The 12,397-nt window shown below is 48.4% G+C and overlaps 1 protein-coding gene across 3 annotated transcripts in view; it reads left to right on the forward strand.

The window, feature by feature from the left end:
- Window positions 1-12,397, forward strand: part of LOC134980268 (dual specificity protein kinase CLK2-like) — a 76,396-nt gene that overhangs the window by 14,655 nt on the left and 49,344 nt on the right. For 2 of the 3 annotated variants that reach the window (XM_063947014.1, XM_063947015.1), the window contains exon 15: window positions 11,297-11,436. In XM_063947014.1, the coding sequence (XP_063803084.1) occupies window positions 11,297-11,342 (46 nt within the window). In that variant the 3' untranslated portion in view covers window positions 11,343-11,436. Of the gene's footprint in view, window positions 1-11,296; window positions 11,512-12,397 lie in introns of those variants that run through there. The other variant, XR_010190367.1, reaches the window with a different exon arrangement.

The raw sequence follows: 12,397 nt of genomic DNA on the forward strand, positions 1-12,397 counted from the left end.
GCAGATGCACCTGCGAATAACCCTGTCACCAAAGACAAGGGTGTCACTTCTGTGGTGGTTGCAGAAGGCTCACCTATTAGAAGGCCGCAGATTCGGCATTCAGGATTGGATCCTGGTGACCACGGACGCCAGCCTGAGAGGCTGGGGAGCAGTCACACAAGGAAGAAACTTCCAGGGAGTATGGACGAGTCTGGAAAAGTCTCTTCACATAAACATTCTGGAACTAAGAGCAATCTACAATGCTCTAAGCCAGGCGGAACTTCTCCTGCAAGGAAAGCCGGTGTTGATTCAGTCGGACAACATCACGGCGGTCGCCCATGTAAACAGGCAGGGCGGCACAAGAAGCAGGAGTGCAATGGCAGAAGCTGCCAAGATTCTTCGCTGGGCGGAGAATCACGTGATAGCACTGTCAGCAGTGTTCATCCCGGGCGTGGACAACTGGGAAGCAGACTTCCTCAGCAGACACGATCTTCATCCGGGAGAGTGGGGTCTACATCCAGAAGTCTTCAACATGTTAATAGACCGTTGGGAAAGACCAATTGTAGACATGATGGCGTCTCGCCTCAACAAGAAACTGGACAAATATTGCGCCAGGTCAAGAGATCCACAGGCAATAGCTGTGGACGCACTGGTAACTCCTTGGGTGTACCAGTCAGTGTATGTGTTTCCTCCTCTGCCGCTCATACCAAAGGTATTGAAGATCATACGGCAAAGAAGAGTAAGAACAATACTAGTGGTTCCGGATTGGCCGAGAAGGACTTGGTATCCGGAACTTCAAGAGATGCTCACGGACGAACCGTGGCCTCTACCTCTGAGAAGGGACCTGCTACAGCAGGGTCCCTGTCTTTTTCAAGACTTACCGCGGCTGCGTTTGACGGCATGGCGGTTGAACGCCAGATCCTAAAAGGGAAAGGCATTCCAGAAGAAGTCATTCCTACCTTGATTAAGGCACGGAAGGAAGTCACCGTGAAACATTATCACCGCATTTGGCGAAAATATGTAGCGTGGTGCGAGGATCGGAGGGTTCCGACGGAGGAATTCCAACTGGGTCGTTTCCTACATTTCCTGCAATCAGGATTATCTATGGGTCTCAAATTGGGATCCATTAAGGTTCAAATTTCGGCCCTGTCAATATTCTTCCAAAAAGAATTGGCCTCTGTCCCTGAGGTCCAGACTTTTGTCAAGGGAGTACTGCATATACAGCCTCCTGTGGTGCCTCCGGTGGCACCGTGGGATCTAAATGTAGTTTTAGATTTCCTCAAATCCCATTGGTTTGAACCATTGAAAAAGGTGGATTTGAAATATCTCACATTGAAAGTGACTATGTTACTAGCCCTGGCCTCTGCCAGGAGAGTATCTGAATTGGCGGCTTTATCTTATAAAAGTCCTTATCTAATCTTCCATTCGGATAGGGCAGAACTGCGGACTCGTCCGCATTTTCTCCCTAAAGTGGTATCAGCATTTCATCTGAACCAACCTATTGTGGTGCCTGCGGCCACTAGCGACTTGGAGGACTCCAAGTTGTTGGACGTTGTCAGAGCCTTAAAAATATACATTGCAAGGACGGCTGGAGTCAGAAAATCTGACTCGCTGTTTATATTGTATGCACCCAACAAGTTGGGCGCACCTGCTTCTAAGCAGTCGATTGCTCGTTGGATTTGTAACACAATTCAACTTGCACATTCTGTGGCAGGCCTGCCACAGCCTAAAACTGTAAAAGCCCACTCCACAAGGAAGGTGGGCTCATCTTGGGCGGCTGCCCGAGGGGTCTCGGCATTACAACTCTGCCGAGCAGCTACGTGGTCGGGGGAGAACACGTTTGTAAAATTTTACAAATTTGATACCCTGGCAAAGGAGGACCTGGAGTTCTCTCATTCGGTGCTGCAGAGTCATCCGCACTCTCCCGCCCGTTTGGGAGCTTTGGTATAATCCCCATGGTCCTTTCAGGAACCCCAGCATCCACTTAGGACGATAGAGAAAATAAGAATTTACTTACCGATAATTCTATTTCTCGGAGTCCGTAGTGGATGCTGGGCGCCCATCCCAAGTGCGGATTATCTGCAATACTTGTACATAGTTATTGTTAACTAATTCGGGTTATTGTTAAGGAGCCATCTTTAAGAGGCCCTTTCTGTTGTCATACTGTTAACTGGGTTTAGATCACAAGTTGTACGGTGTGATTGGTGTGGCTGGTATGAGTCTTACCCGGGATTCAAAATGCCTCCCTTATTGTGTATGCTCGTCCGGGCACAGTACCTAACTGGAGTCTGGAGGAGGGTCATAGGGGGAGGAGCCAGTGCACACCACCTGACCTAGTAAAGCTTTACTTTTTTGTGCCCTGTCTCCTGCGGAGCCGCTATTCCCCATGGTCCTTTCAGGAACCCCAGCATCCACTACGGACTCCGAGAAATAGAATTATCGGTAAGTAAATTCTTATTTTCTAACCATCGAATCTAGATTATTAAGAGCCACTATACACGTAGGACCGCTATATCCCCTATACGATATTTCAATTACACGATAAATAAGGATTATTCCTGTAATGGTGTAACTAATTAATCAAATGAGCTCTGACACAGAATAATATTTTAATTAAATCTGTTTTGGAACGGACAAAATAAGAACTAAGCCGTGCTGGCAGACAGTCTGCTTTCTAGTGGAATTGGGGCTGCTATACCCCTAATGAAAGCAATATTTCTTATTTCTCTTACGTCCTAGAGGATGCTGGGGTCCATATTAGTACCATGGGGTATAGACAGGTCCACCAGGAGCCATTGGCACTTTAAGAGCTTAATAGTGTGGGCTGGCTCCTCCCTTTATTCCCCTCTTACCAGACTCAGTTTAGAAAATGTGCCCGGAGGAGCCGGTCACAGCTAGGGGAGCTCTACAGAGTTCTCTTGGTAAAAGAGTTTTATTGCTTTCTTTCAGGATTTTTTGTTTTACAGGGAGGCTGTTGTCGACAACCTCCCTGCAGCGTGGGACTGGGGGGGGGGGGGGGGGGGGGGCAGTGTCTGCCCCGCGGGGTCCTGAGCCACTGCTCCCGCTGACTAGACATTAGCTCCGGGGGGTCCGATCACACCCCGCCACAGGGGAACGCTCGCCCCAGCAGCCGGCCGCCACCCCCCTAGATGCTGAACATGGCAAGTTAGTCACTATCCCCCCTTGCAAGCAGGGGGGGGGGGCAGTGTGAAGAGGGCGGCTATTAGGGCGGGAGCGCGACCTTGACCGCGCTCCTGGGCGGCTCAGTGAACCTTGGTGCGGCGCTGGGGGGAGCGTCCTGGGCCTGCTCCAGACCCCACACTGGTCATCTCCTGACGGGGTCTGTGGATCCGGGTCAGCCACTGTTCCTTCAGGCCAGTATAATCTCTTTACAGAGCGGGAAGCCGGCACCATTGAAGGGGCGGAGCTTCTCCTCAGAGCGGACCCAGCAGCGTTTAGCGACATTTTTCCTGCCTGCTTTCACTGCCAAGTGGATCCAGGTCCCTACAGACCAATCTCCAGCTATCTGTATGGTACCAAGGGGGTTGTAGAAGGGGGGGGGGGGGGGGGGGCGAAGAAGCTGTATACAGGCTGTGTCACCTATTGAGGGACACAGCCAGCACTGGTTAGGGTCTCCCTATACCCCTGATAGTGCTGTGTGTGGGTTGGCTCCAATCTCTGTGTCTCTCTGCCATTCTTTGGGGGGAAACTCTGCCTTCATAATACCCTGTGTGTTTGTGGGGTGTTTGTATGTGTGTGGCAACATGTCTAGGGACGATGTATCATATGCTGCAGAGGATTTATCCTTACAAGAGGACTCCATTCCATGTAATCAGGATTGCACAGTTTTAGTGCAGATCCCTGCTGGAGAGCCAGAATGGTTAGTCTCTCTGAGGGGACTATTTCCCAGATTTCTGATAGAGTTGCTAGGACTGAGCATGCCACTCAGGTCCTCCAGTCCTCTATGGTTATTTGGTCTGATACTGCCTCCTCGGGGTCCCCTGCGATTAATTCTCAGACACGTGCACTTACAATGTTGCAGGATGACACAGACACCGACTCTGACACTGCAGACGGTGACGGGGATATGTCGAGGGGATCTGCATCACTTGCCAAGGGGGTACAGTTGATGATTGCAGCTGTTAGAGATGTTTTACACATTTCGGACACAGCTCCGGAACAGGTGGAGGAGGCCTTCTTCACAGATCATAAGAAGCCCCCCCTCACTTTCCCAGCATCCAAAGAATTAAACGCCATCTTTGAAAAGGCCTGGGAAACTCCGGAAAATACATTTCAGATCCTTAAGAGGGTTTTGGTTGCTTTTCCCTTCCCAGAGGAAGAAAGAAAAAAATGGGAGTCCCCGCCGATGGTCGATGCCTCTGTATCTAGGCTGTCCAAACAGGTGGTGCTGCTGGTACCAGGATCTACCGCGTTGAAAGACCCAGTGGATCGCAAGGTGGATGCTACGTTAAAATCCATGTACACGGCTTCTGGGGCTATATTAAGGCCTACTATAGCCTGCGCTTGGATTGCAAAAGCTATTGCCAGGTGGTCTATCACTATGCAGGAAGAATCGGCTACACTGGATAAAGATGACGTTGATATGTTTTTACGCCATATTCAGGATTCTGCAGGGTTCCTAGTGGATTCCATGAAGGACCTGGGCTGCATGGCTGCGGGGATCTCCTCCAAGTCCGTCTCGGCTCGCAGGGGTCTCTGGCTGCGCCAATGGTCTGCGGATGTGGAATCTAGGAAGAGCGTGGAGGGCCTACCCTACACAGGTCAGTCTCTCTTTGTGGAGGCGCTGGGTGCGTGGATTGCCACGGCTACCGCGGGTATGTCTACTTTTCACCCCTCAGCTGCACCGGCTCCGAAGAAGCCTTTTACACCAGCCGCGTCACAGTCCTTTCGGCCCGCGAGGCAAAGAAAAAACAAGCCTTCGAACACCTTCTTCAGAGGTGGTCGTGCAAAAGGAAAGAAACCTGCTCCCATAGGTTCCCAGACCCAGAAGCCCGCTTCTGATGCCACTAAGCTCTCCGCATGACGGTGGACGTCTGGGCCTGGAGGATGGTCAGTTGGGGGCGAGACTCCGACAGTTCAGCCACATCTGGGTGTCGTCTGGTCTGGACCCCTGGGTCCTGGATATAGTGTCCAGGGGTCACAGACTGGAGTTTCACGATACCCCTCCTCACCGTTTCTTCAAGTCAGGCTTACCATCTCTGCTAGCGGACAAAGCGATTCTTCTGGAGGCCATCAGAAAATTGGTGGTGTCGGAAGTCGTCGTTCCGGTTCCGCCTCAGCAGTGGAACAAGGGTTATTATTCAAACCTTTTCGTGGTACCGAAACTGGATGGTTCAGTACGGCCTATTCTGAACTTAAAGTCTTTGAACCCTTATCTTAGGGAGTTCAAATTCAAGATGGAATCTCTGAGAGCTGTCATCTCAGGGCTAATGGAGGGGTAAGCCTCTGGACATCAAGGATGCTTACATCCACATCCCCATTTGGTCACCGCATTAGGCATACCTCAGGTTTGCGCTGTTGGACAACCACTATCAGTTCCAGGCGCTGCCGTTTGGCCTCTCCTCAGCACCGAGGATTTTCACCAAGTTGATGGCGGAGATGATGGTTCTTCTCCGCAAGCAGGGGGTGAACATAATTCCTTATCTGAGCGTCTATTCAGTGCAGACAGAGGGAGAGAGGGCATGCCAGCAGCTCACGGAGCGCTGGGCATGCCCCCTCAGTGACGAAAATGGGGCGTGGCTCGCGATCGCGGGTCCTCCGCGAAGCCACGCCCCTTTTCCATAGACCACACACCCTTTTCAGGAGCACGCACGGCTTCGCCGCGCGTGTGTCCCTCTTCAGGTAGGGTAAAAGTTGGGAGGTATGACATGCAGAAATAATAAAGCTTTGTTTGACAATTGTCCATGTCATTTCCCAGCAGGGAGTCTCAAGGATATTCTGGTACTGTAGAAGGCAAGTATGACATATTATACATACTGTGAATGTTATCACTAAAACAACGTACACTATGTACTGTATTAGGCTTAGTGGTTCTTTACGGTAGAAATATCCATTAGTATTTTCAGAAATACTGACCTTCAGTACTTTGTCCTTGGTCCATAGTGTATTTGCAGGGTGAGAGAACCTTTAAAGGAATAGATAAGTGCACATTATGGGCCTTTTACAGATGCGCTCGCAATGTGGCAATAGTACGGAGATTCTTACTGGGCATGCGTCTGAGCCGAGGCGATTGAACGGCAACTGCGGTCGCTCCAAGGAATTAGTCGCAAAGTAAGTGACAGGAAGACAGCAGTTGGGGCTGGTAACAGGGAGTGGTCAAGCAAACGCAGGCGTGCCATGGCCGTTCAGACGCCGCTTTCTGGCCGTGCAGAAATTACCAGTTGCCATCTTACTTGCTACTGCAGAGCCCTCTGCGTCCCGGGAGAGCAGCTCAGCCTGTGATGATGGTACCGATGTATCAGCAGGTATACGCCGTTGCATGGAAATGATGAAACAGCAGTGGGCGTCCCTATGCTCAGCTTAGCTTCTGCCCATATTAGCATGTACTCGCAATTGTGTATGGAAAAAGGCAGCAACGGCAGCAGCAAGAACACCCACATCTGGATCAGGTATTAGGTATGCCGCCTTTATATTCTGACCAATGTCATGCCTGTGGACCAGTGGTGTATCTCCCAGAGACAAGAGAAGCATTGGCCCCTGGGCGCCTGATATTGGCGGGATGGGGGGGGTCTAAGTGCAGATGAGTAAGAATGGCAGGCTGCTGTATATGTACTCAGTTCACAACATAAAGGCAGCTTATTTAAATGGCCGCAGACTTACCTACAGCACACTGTGTAAATTCCCCCCCTCCCCGTCCCCCTGGACTTTACCTCCTGGATTTGGGGGGGGGGGGGCTGAAGAGGAGTGCTGTGGGGGCAAAACAGAAAAAAAGACAAGAAGCACTAATGGTAAGTATGGGACAGGAGAAGAAAAAAATCGATTGCACCCTATAAGGAGAGAGAGACATGTCAGGCTGTGAGACGTGACTTTCAGTTTCTCTTACAGAGGAGTGTTATTAGGTGTCTGTATATAGTAATATTCCTCCCTAGTCCCTCGTTACACTTTCCACCGTGTGTCAGACAAGTATATCAGCAATCTAGGAAACACATGTCACAGACACAAAGATTTACCTTGTCCTCTCTGTCACAGATTCCCACCGCGCTGATCACATATTGTATGTACGGAGGGTTACAGTACAGTATGGTGCAGGTCACGTGATCAGTTATACAGGAGGAACACCCGGGTCACATGACAGCACTGCACACAATGAGTAAATAGTGAGAACAGGACGTTGCTGGATCCGTCTGCTCTGTAATCTCTGTACTACATCTGACATTGTGTAACGTGCATGTAAGACATGAAGCACACTGCAGCATCCGTCACTATTTCTGTAACAGACACTCACTGCTCTGCTCAGTTCAGAGCAGTAGTGAATAGACGCTGTGTGCATGCGCACAGCGTCTATTCCCTAGAGACGGAGGGACAGGGGGCATGAAAGCAGCTCACAGAGCGCTGGCCATGTCCCCATACTGACGGAAAATGGGGGGGGGGGGCATGGCTAGCGACCCGGCATGTTAGAGACGGAGCCTCCCAAGTGCCCCCCCCCACCACGGACACTGCGGCCCGCGGGGCGGGTGGGACAGCGGGACAGTCCCCAAAAAACGGGACTGTCCCGCGAAAATCGGGACAGTTGGGAGGTATGGCATGTGTTGGTACGCTCTATCAGTTCACTTGTCTGCCACCATACTACCACTACTGAAATGGCCCAATTACAATTATTATTTCAACTAAAGTGTGCCGGACCATTTTTGCTGGTTTTGGTTCTAATTTGTTGTCCGGTTTTTGGATTTCATCCCTGTCTTGTTTTGGTTTTTTATTTTTTGCAAAAATGTATGAAAAAAATAAAATCACATAGTTTGGGCCTTTTTTTTTGTTCCTACAGTATTATTAACCTCAATAACATTAATTTCCAGTCATGTCCAGTCAACCTCACAGCTCACAATATTGGTTTCATCCGCTTTAGGCCAAAGGCTGCAGCGAGCTGGCTGATTACTAAGCAACAGAGGAGCGGCACAAACTCACGGCAGTTTATAGCGCATCTAAGAAACTTGGCAACACAGCAGTGGCAGAACACAGCCACTAGTATTGAGTCTGGACACAGCACAGCCGCTTGAAGCAGCAGAGTACAGCGAAGCATACCTTTAGTGCGCCTTGTACACAGAAAATCCACTTGTATAAGGCTAGAGTCTGGACACAACCACTTGAATCAGAGTACTGCACAGCATACAGCACAAGCTGAGACAGAGTGAATTTGTGGAGAAATACTGCTGTGGGTCCCTTAAATGGAATCCAAAACCCTTGAATACAACACCGGGAGGATGACAGCAGCAGAAAGAAAGAAGTAATAATGCCACCGTATAGGTCATTGGTACGGCCTCATCTAGAATACTGTGTCCAGTTCTGGAGACCACATCTTCAGAAGGATATAAATACATTAGAGAGTGTACAAAGAAGGGCAACTAAAATGGAGCATGGCCTACATCAAAGAACTTACCCGGAAAGGCTAAAAGATCTTAATATGTATAGGGGGTAATTCAGAGTTGATCGCAGCAGCAAATTTGTTAGCAGTTGGGCAAAACCATGTGCAGTGCAGGTGGGGCAGATATAACATGTGCAGAGAAAGAGTTAGATTTGGGTGTGGTGTGTTCAAACTGAAATCTAAATTGCAGTTAAAAATAACGCAGCCAGTATTTATCCTGCACATAAACAATATAACTAGAGATGAGCGGGTTTGGTTCTCAGATAACCGAACCCCCCCACCCCCACCCCCCGAACTCCACGTGGTTTACACGGGTCCGAGGCAGCCTCGGTTCTTCCCGCCTGACTCGGAAAACCCGAACGAGGCAAAACGTCGTCATCCCGCTGTCGGATTCTCGCAAGATTCGGATTCCATATAAAGAGCCGCGCGTCGCCGCCATTTTCACTCGTGCATTGTCGAGAGGGCGAGAGGACGTGGCTACGTTCTCTGAGTGGAAAGCTCAATATCAGTGCTCAGTATCAGTGCTGCATTGTGGTGACCAGTATACTACAGTACAATAGTCCAGTGCTGCATCTCGCTGCCCAGTGTCAGTTTTAGTATCCTCATCAGTGCTCAGTATAATCAGTGCTCAGTATAATCAATGATCAGTATAATCAGTGCGCTGTTAGTCGTGCGCCCGTTGTCCGCCATTAGTGCAGTGGGATTTAGACAATTGATGAAGTTATTGTGTCCCCGGTACCAAATCCCATCTAGATTCCACTTCACTAGGCAGGCGATAGCGAGATTTTGCCAAATAATTCCAGTGATTTGGACGTAGCATTACAGTGATTTTACCAATTAATATCAGTGATTTATAATTATTAATTACAGTGGTCTTGCCAAATAATCCAGTGATTTGGACATATAATTCCAGTTGGAATTGTCTGTGTCGCTTGGCTTAGTCATACAGCTACCTCATTGCACCTCTTCGACATCTTTGCATGAGGTGCTGTTTGGGGACAGTTTCTGAAAAGTGCCATCCTGTGTGACACTGCCGTATGAGTCCAGGGGTACTGCTGTATTAGTCCTGGGGTACTGCCGTATAAATCCACCAATTGCAGATTTTTTTTTAAAGTGACTGGAGCGTTCTGGAGATGCGGTCAGTGGACCGAACAATTGCGGCCCACTCTTGACATTCAGCCACTGCGTGAGACTACTAGATGGGCCAGGTGGTTGTGTCGCTTAGCTTAGGCCTAGAGCAACCTCACTGCACCTTTTTTTCGTCTTTGCATCATGTGCTGTTAGGGGCCTTTTTTTTTTTATATCTGCCCTCCTGTCTGCCACTGCAGTGCCATGCCTAGATGGGCCAGGTGTTTGTGCTGACCACTTGGATCGCTTAGCTTAGTCATCCAGTGACCTCGGTGCAACCTTTTGGCCTAAAAACAATATTGTGAGGTATTCAGAATAGACTGGAAATGAGTGGAAATTCTGGTTATTGAGGTTAATAATACTATAGGATCAAAATTACCCCCAAATTCTATGATTTAAGTTGTTTTTGAGGGTTTTAAAAAAAACAAAAAACCCTGAATCCAAAACGCACCCGAATCCGACAAAAATTCTTAAGGGAGGTTTTGCCAAAATGCGTCCGAATCCAAAACACGACCGCGGAACCAAAACCAAAACACAAAACCCGAAAAATGCCACTGCACATCTCTAAATATAACCCACCCAAATCTAACTCTCTCTTCAAACGTTATACCTGTCCCACCTGCAGTGCGTGCACATGGTTTTTCCCAAATGCTAACAAATTTGCTGCTGCGATCAACTCTGAATTACCCCTTCAGTTTGGAGGAGAGAAGGGAAAGGGGAGACATGATAGAAACTTACAAATATACCAAGGGTTTTAACAAAGTCCAGGAGGCAAACATTCTTCAAAGGAAGAGAAGTATTAGAACTCAAGGACATACACTGAAAATGGAGGGAGAAAGGTTTAGGGGAAATGTAAGGAACAATTACTTAACAGAAAGGGTAGTGGATAAGTGGAATAGCCTCCCAGCAGTGGTGGTAGAAGCTAAGACGGTAGAGCAATTTAAACACGCATGGGATAGGCATATGAATGTCCTTACAAATAAATAAGGTTAAAAAAGGGCTGAGATTGCCTAGAGGATGAAAAAAGGGGCAGACTAGATGGGCCGAGTGGTTCTTATCTGCCGTCACATTCTATGTTTCTATAATGTTTTGCCTCAATCTGGAATCCAAGTCTGGTGGGAATATCCAAGCCATGGCTTAGGAAGACTCAGATCCCGAAAGTTTGGAGCGGCTCAGATTCCAGGTAATCTAAACTGCTCATCTATTGTAGGTAAACTGCTAAATTTCATATGCTAGGGAGTATAATAAAATTGAGGCCACTCCTCCTGCAGGGTAAGGCAGGCACAACATTTTCCCGAGAGTCGCAGTGCAGTGAAGGACGGAATGAGTTTATCCCCTTTATAAATGAATTTGTACCTATTGACAGAATGCAAGTTGGAGGACGTTTGCTGGAGACAAGCCTACACCACACTACACTGTGGGAGCGCAGCCTATATGGAACAATACAGCATCCTTTCCACTGCAAAACACAGCGCCATTCCCTATCTCCCCGCATAAACTTGCTCAGTGTACAATCTGATACCAGCTAATATAAACCTTTCCAGATTACAAAAAAACACCTTGAAAATAAAATCTGTTTTTTTTTTCCAGATACTTGCTCCAAGCCTCCGGTACCTGCAGGCAATTCTTATTCTAACGACCGCAATGAATTTAAAAATTTCCACCAGCAGTTGGTTGAGTATGAAATGTATGAGCTGAGGAGGGTTTACAAGTATTTCTGGAATGACCTAATCTACGTTGTGGAATGTTTGGACACTCACAGCCTCCTGAGGGAACTAAAGTCACGGACTCCACTTAATCTAGAGGTAAGTACCCATTAATAGTGATGCTGGCTAAGCAAGAGCAATTTTGTTGGGCACTACAAACATGTTTGGCCAAATGTATAGACACTGTACCATGGAGGTCATTCCGAGTTGGTCGCTCGCAAGCGGATTTTAGCAGATTTGCTCATGCTAAGCCGCCGCCTACTGGGAGTGAATCTTAGCATCTTAAAATTGCGAACGATGTATTCGCAATATTGCGATTACACACCTCGTAGCAGTTTCTGAGTAGCTCCAGACTTACTCGGCATCTGCGATCATTTCAGTGCTTGTCGTTCCTGGTTTGACGTCACAAACACACCCAGCGTTCGCCCAGACACTCCTCCGTTTCTCCGGCCACTCCTACGTTTTTTCCGGAAACGGTAGCGTTTTTTCCCACACGCCCATAAAACGGCCTGTTTCCGCCCAGAAACACCCACTTCCTGTCAATCACATTACGATCACCAGAACGATGAAAAAGCCGTGAGTAAAATTCCTAACTGCATAGCAAATTTACTTGGCGCAGTCGCAGTGCGAACATTGCGCATGCGCATTAAGCGGAAAATCGCTGCGATGCGAAGATTTTTACCGAGCGAACAACTCGGAATGAGGGCCCATGTGTAGAAAACCTAAGAATAAGAGCAGTAGTGGCAATACATCAAGTAGTCCTGTCCAATGTGTGTTCAACCCTCTTCAATCTTCTGGCATCATGAGTGGCTATGAAAACTCCATCAAGTCAAGATATTCATGTTGGTTGAGAGGGCTTGTGCAGTCCTCTTGGTCCCATTCTCATAGTATTGTGGGCATGTCCTATCTTAATGGAGGATGGAAAAAGAAGAATGCACTGTAAGCTGCACCAGTGCAGAAGGTGCAATGGTTTGGAGGTCATGCA

The sequence above is a fragment of the Pseudophryne corroboree genome, chromosome 12, assembly GCF_028390025.1.
Source record: "Pseudophryne corroboree isolate aPseCor3 chromosome 12, aPseCor3.hap2, whole genome shotgun sequence".
NCBI lineage: Eukaryota > Metazoa > Chordata > Amphibia > Anura > Myobatrachidae > Pseudophryne > Pseudophryne corroboree.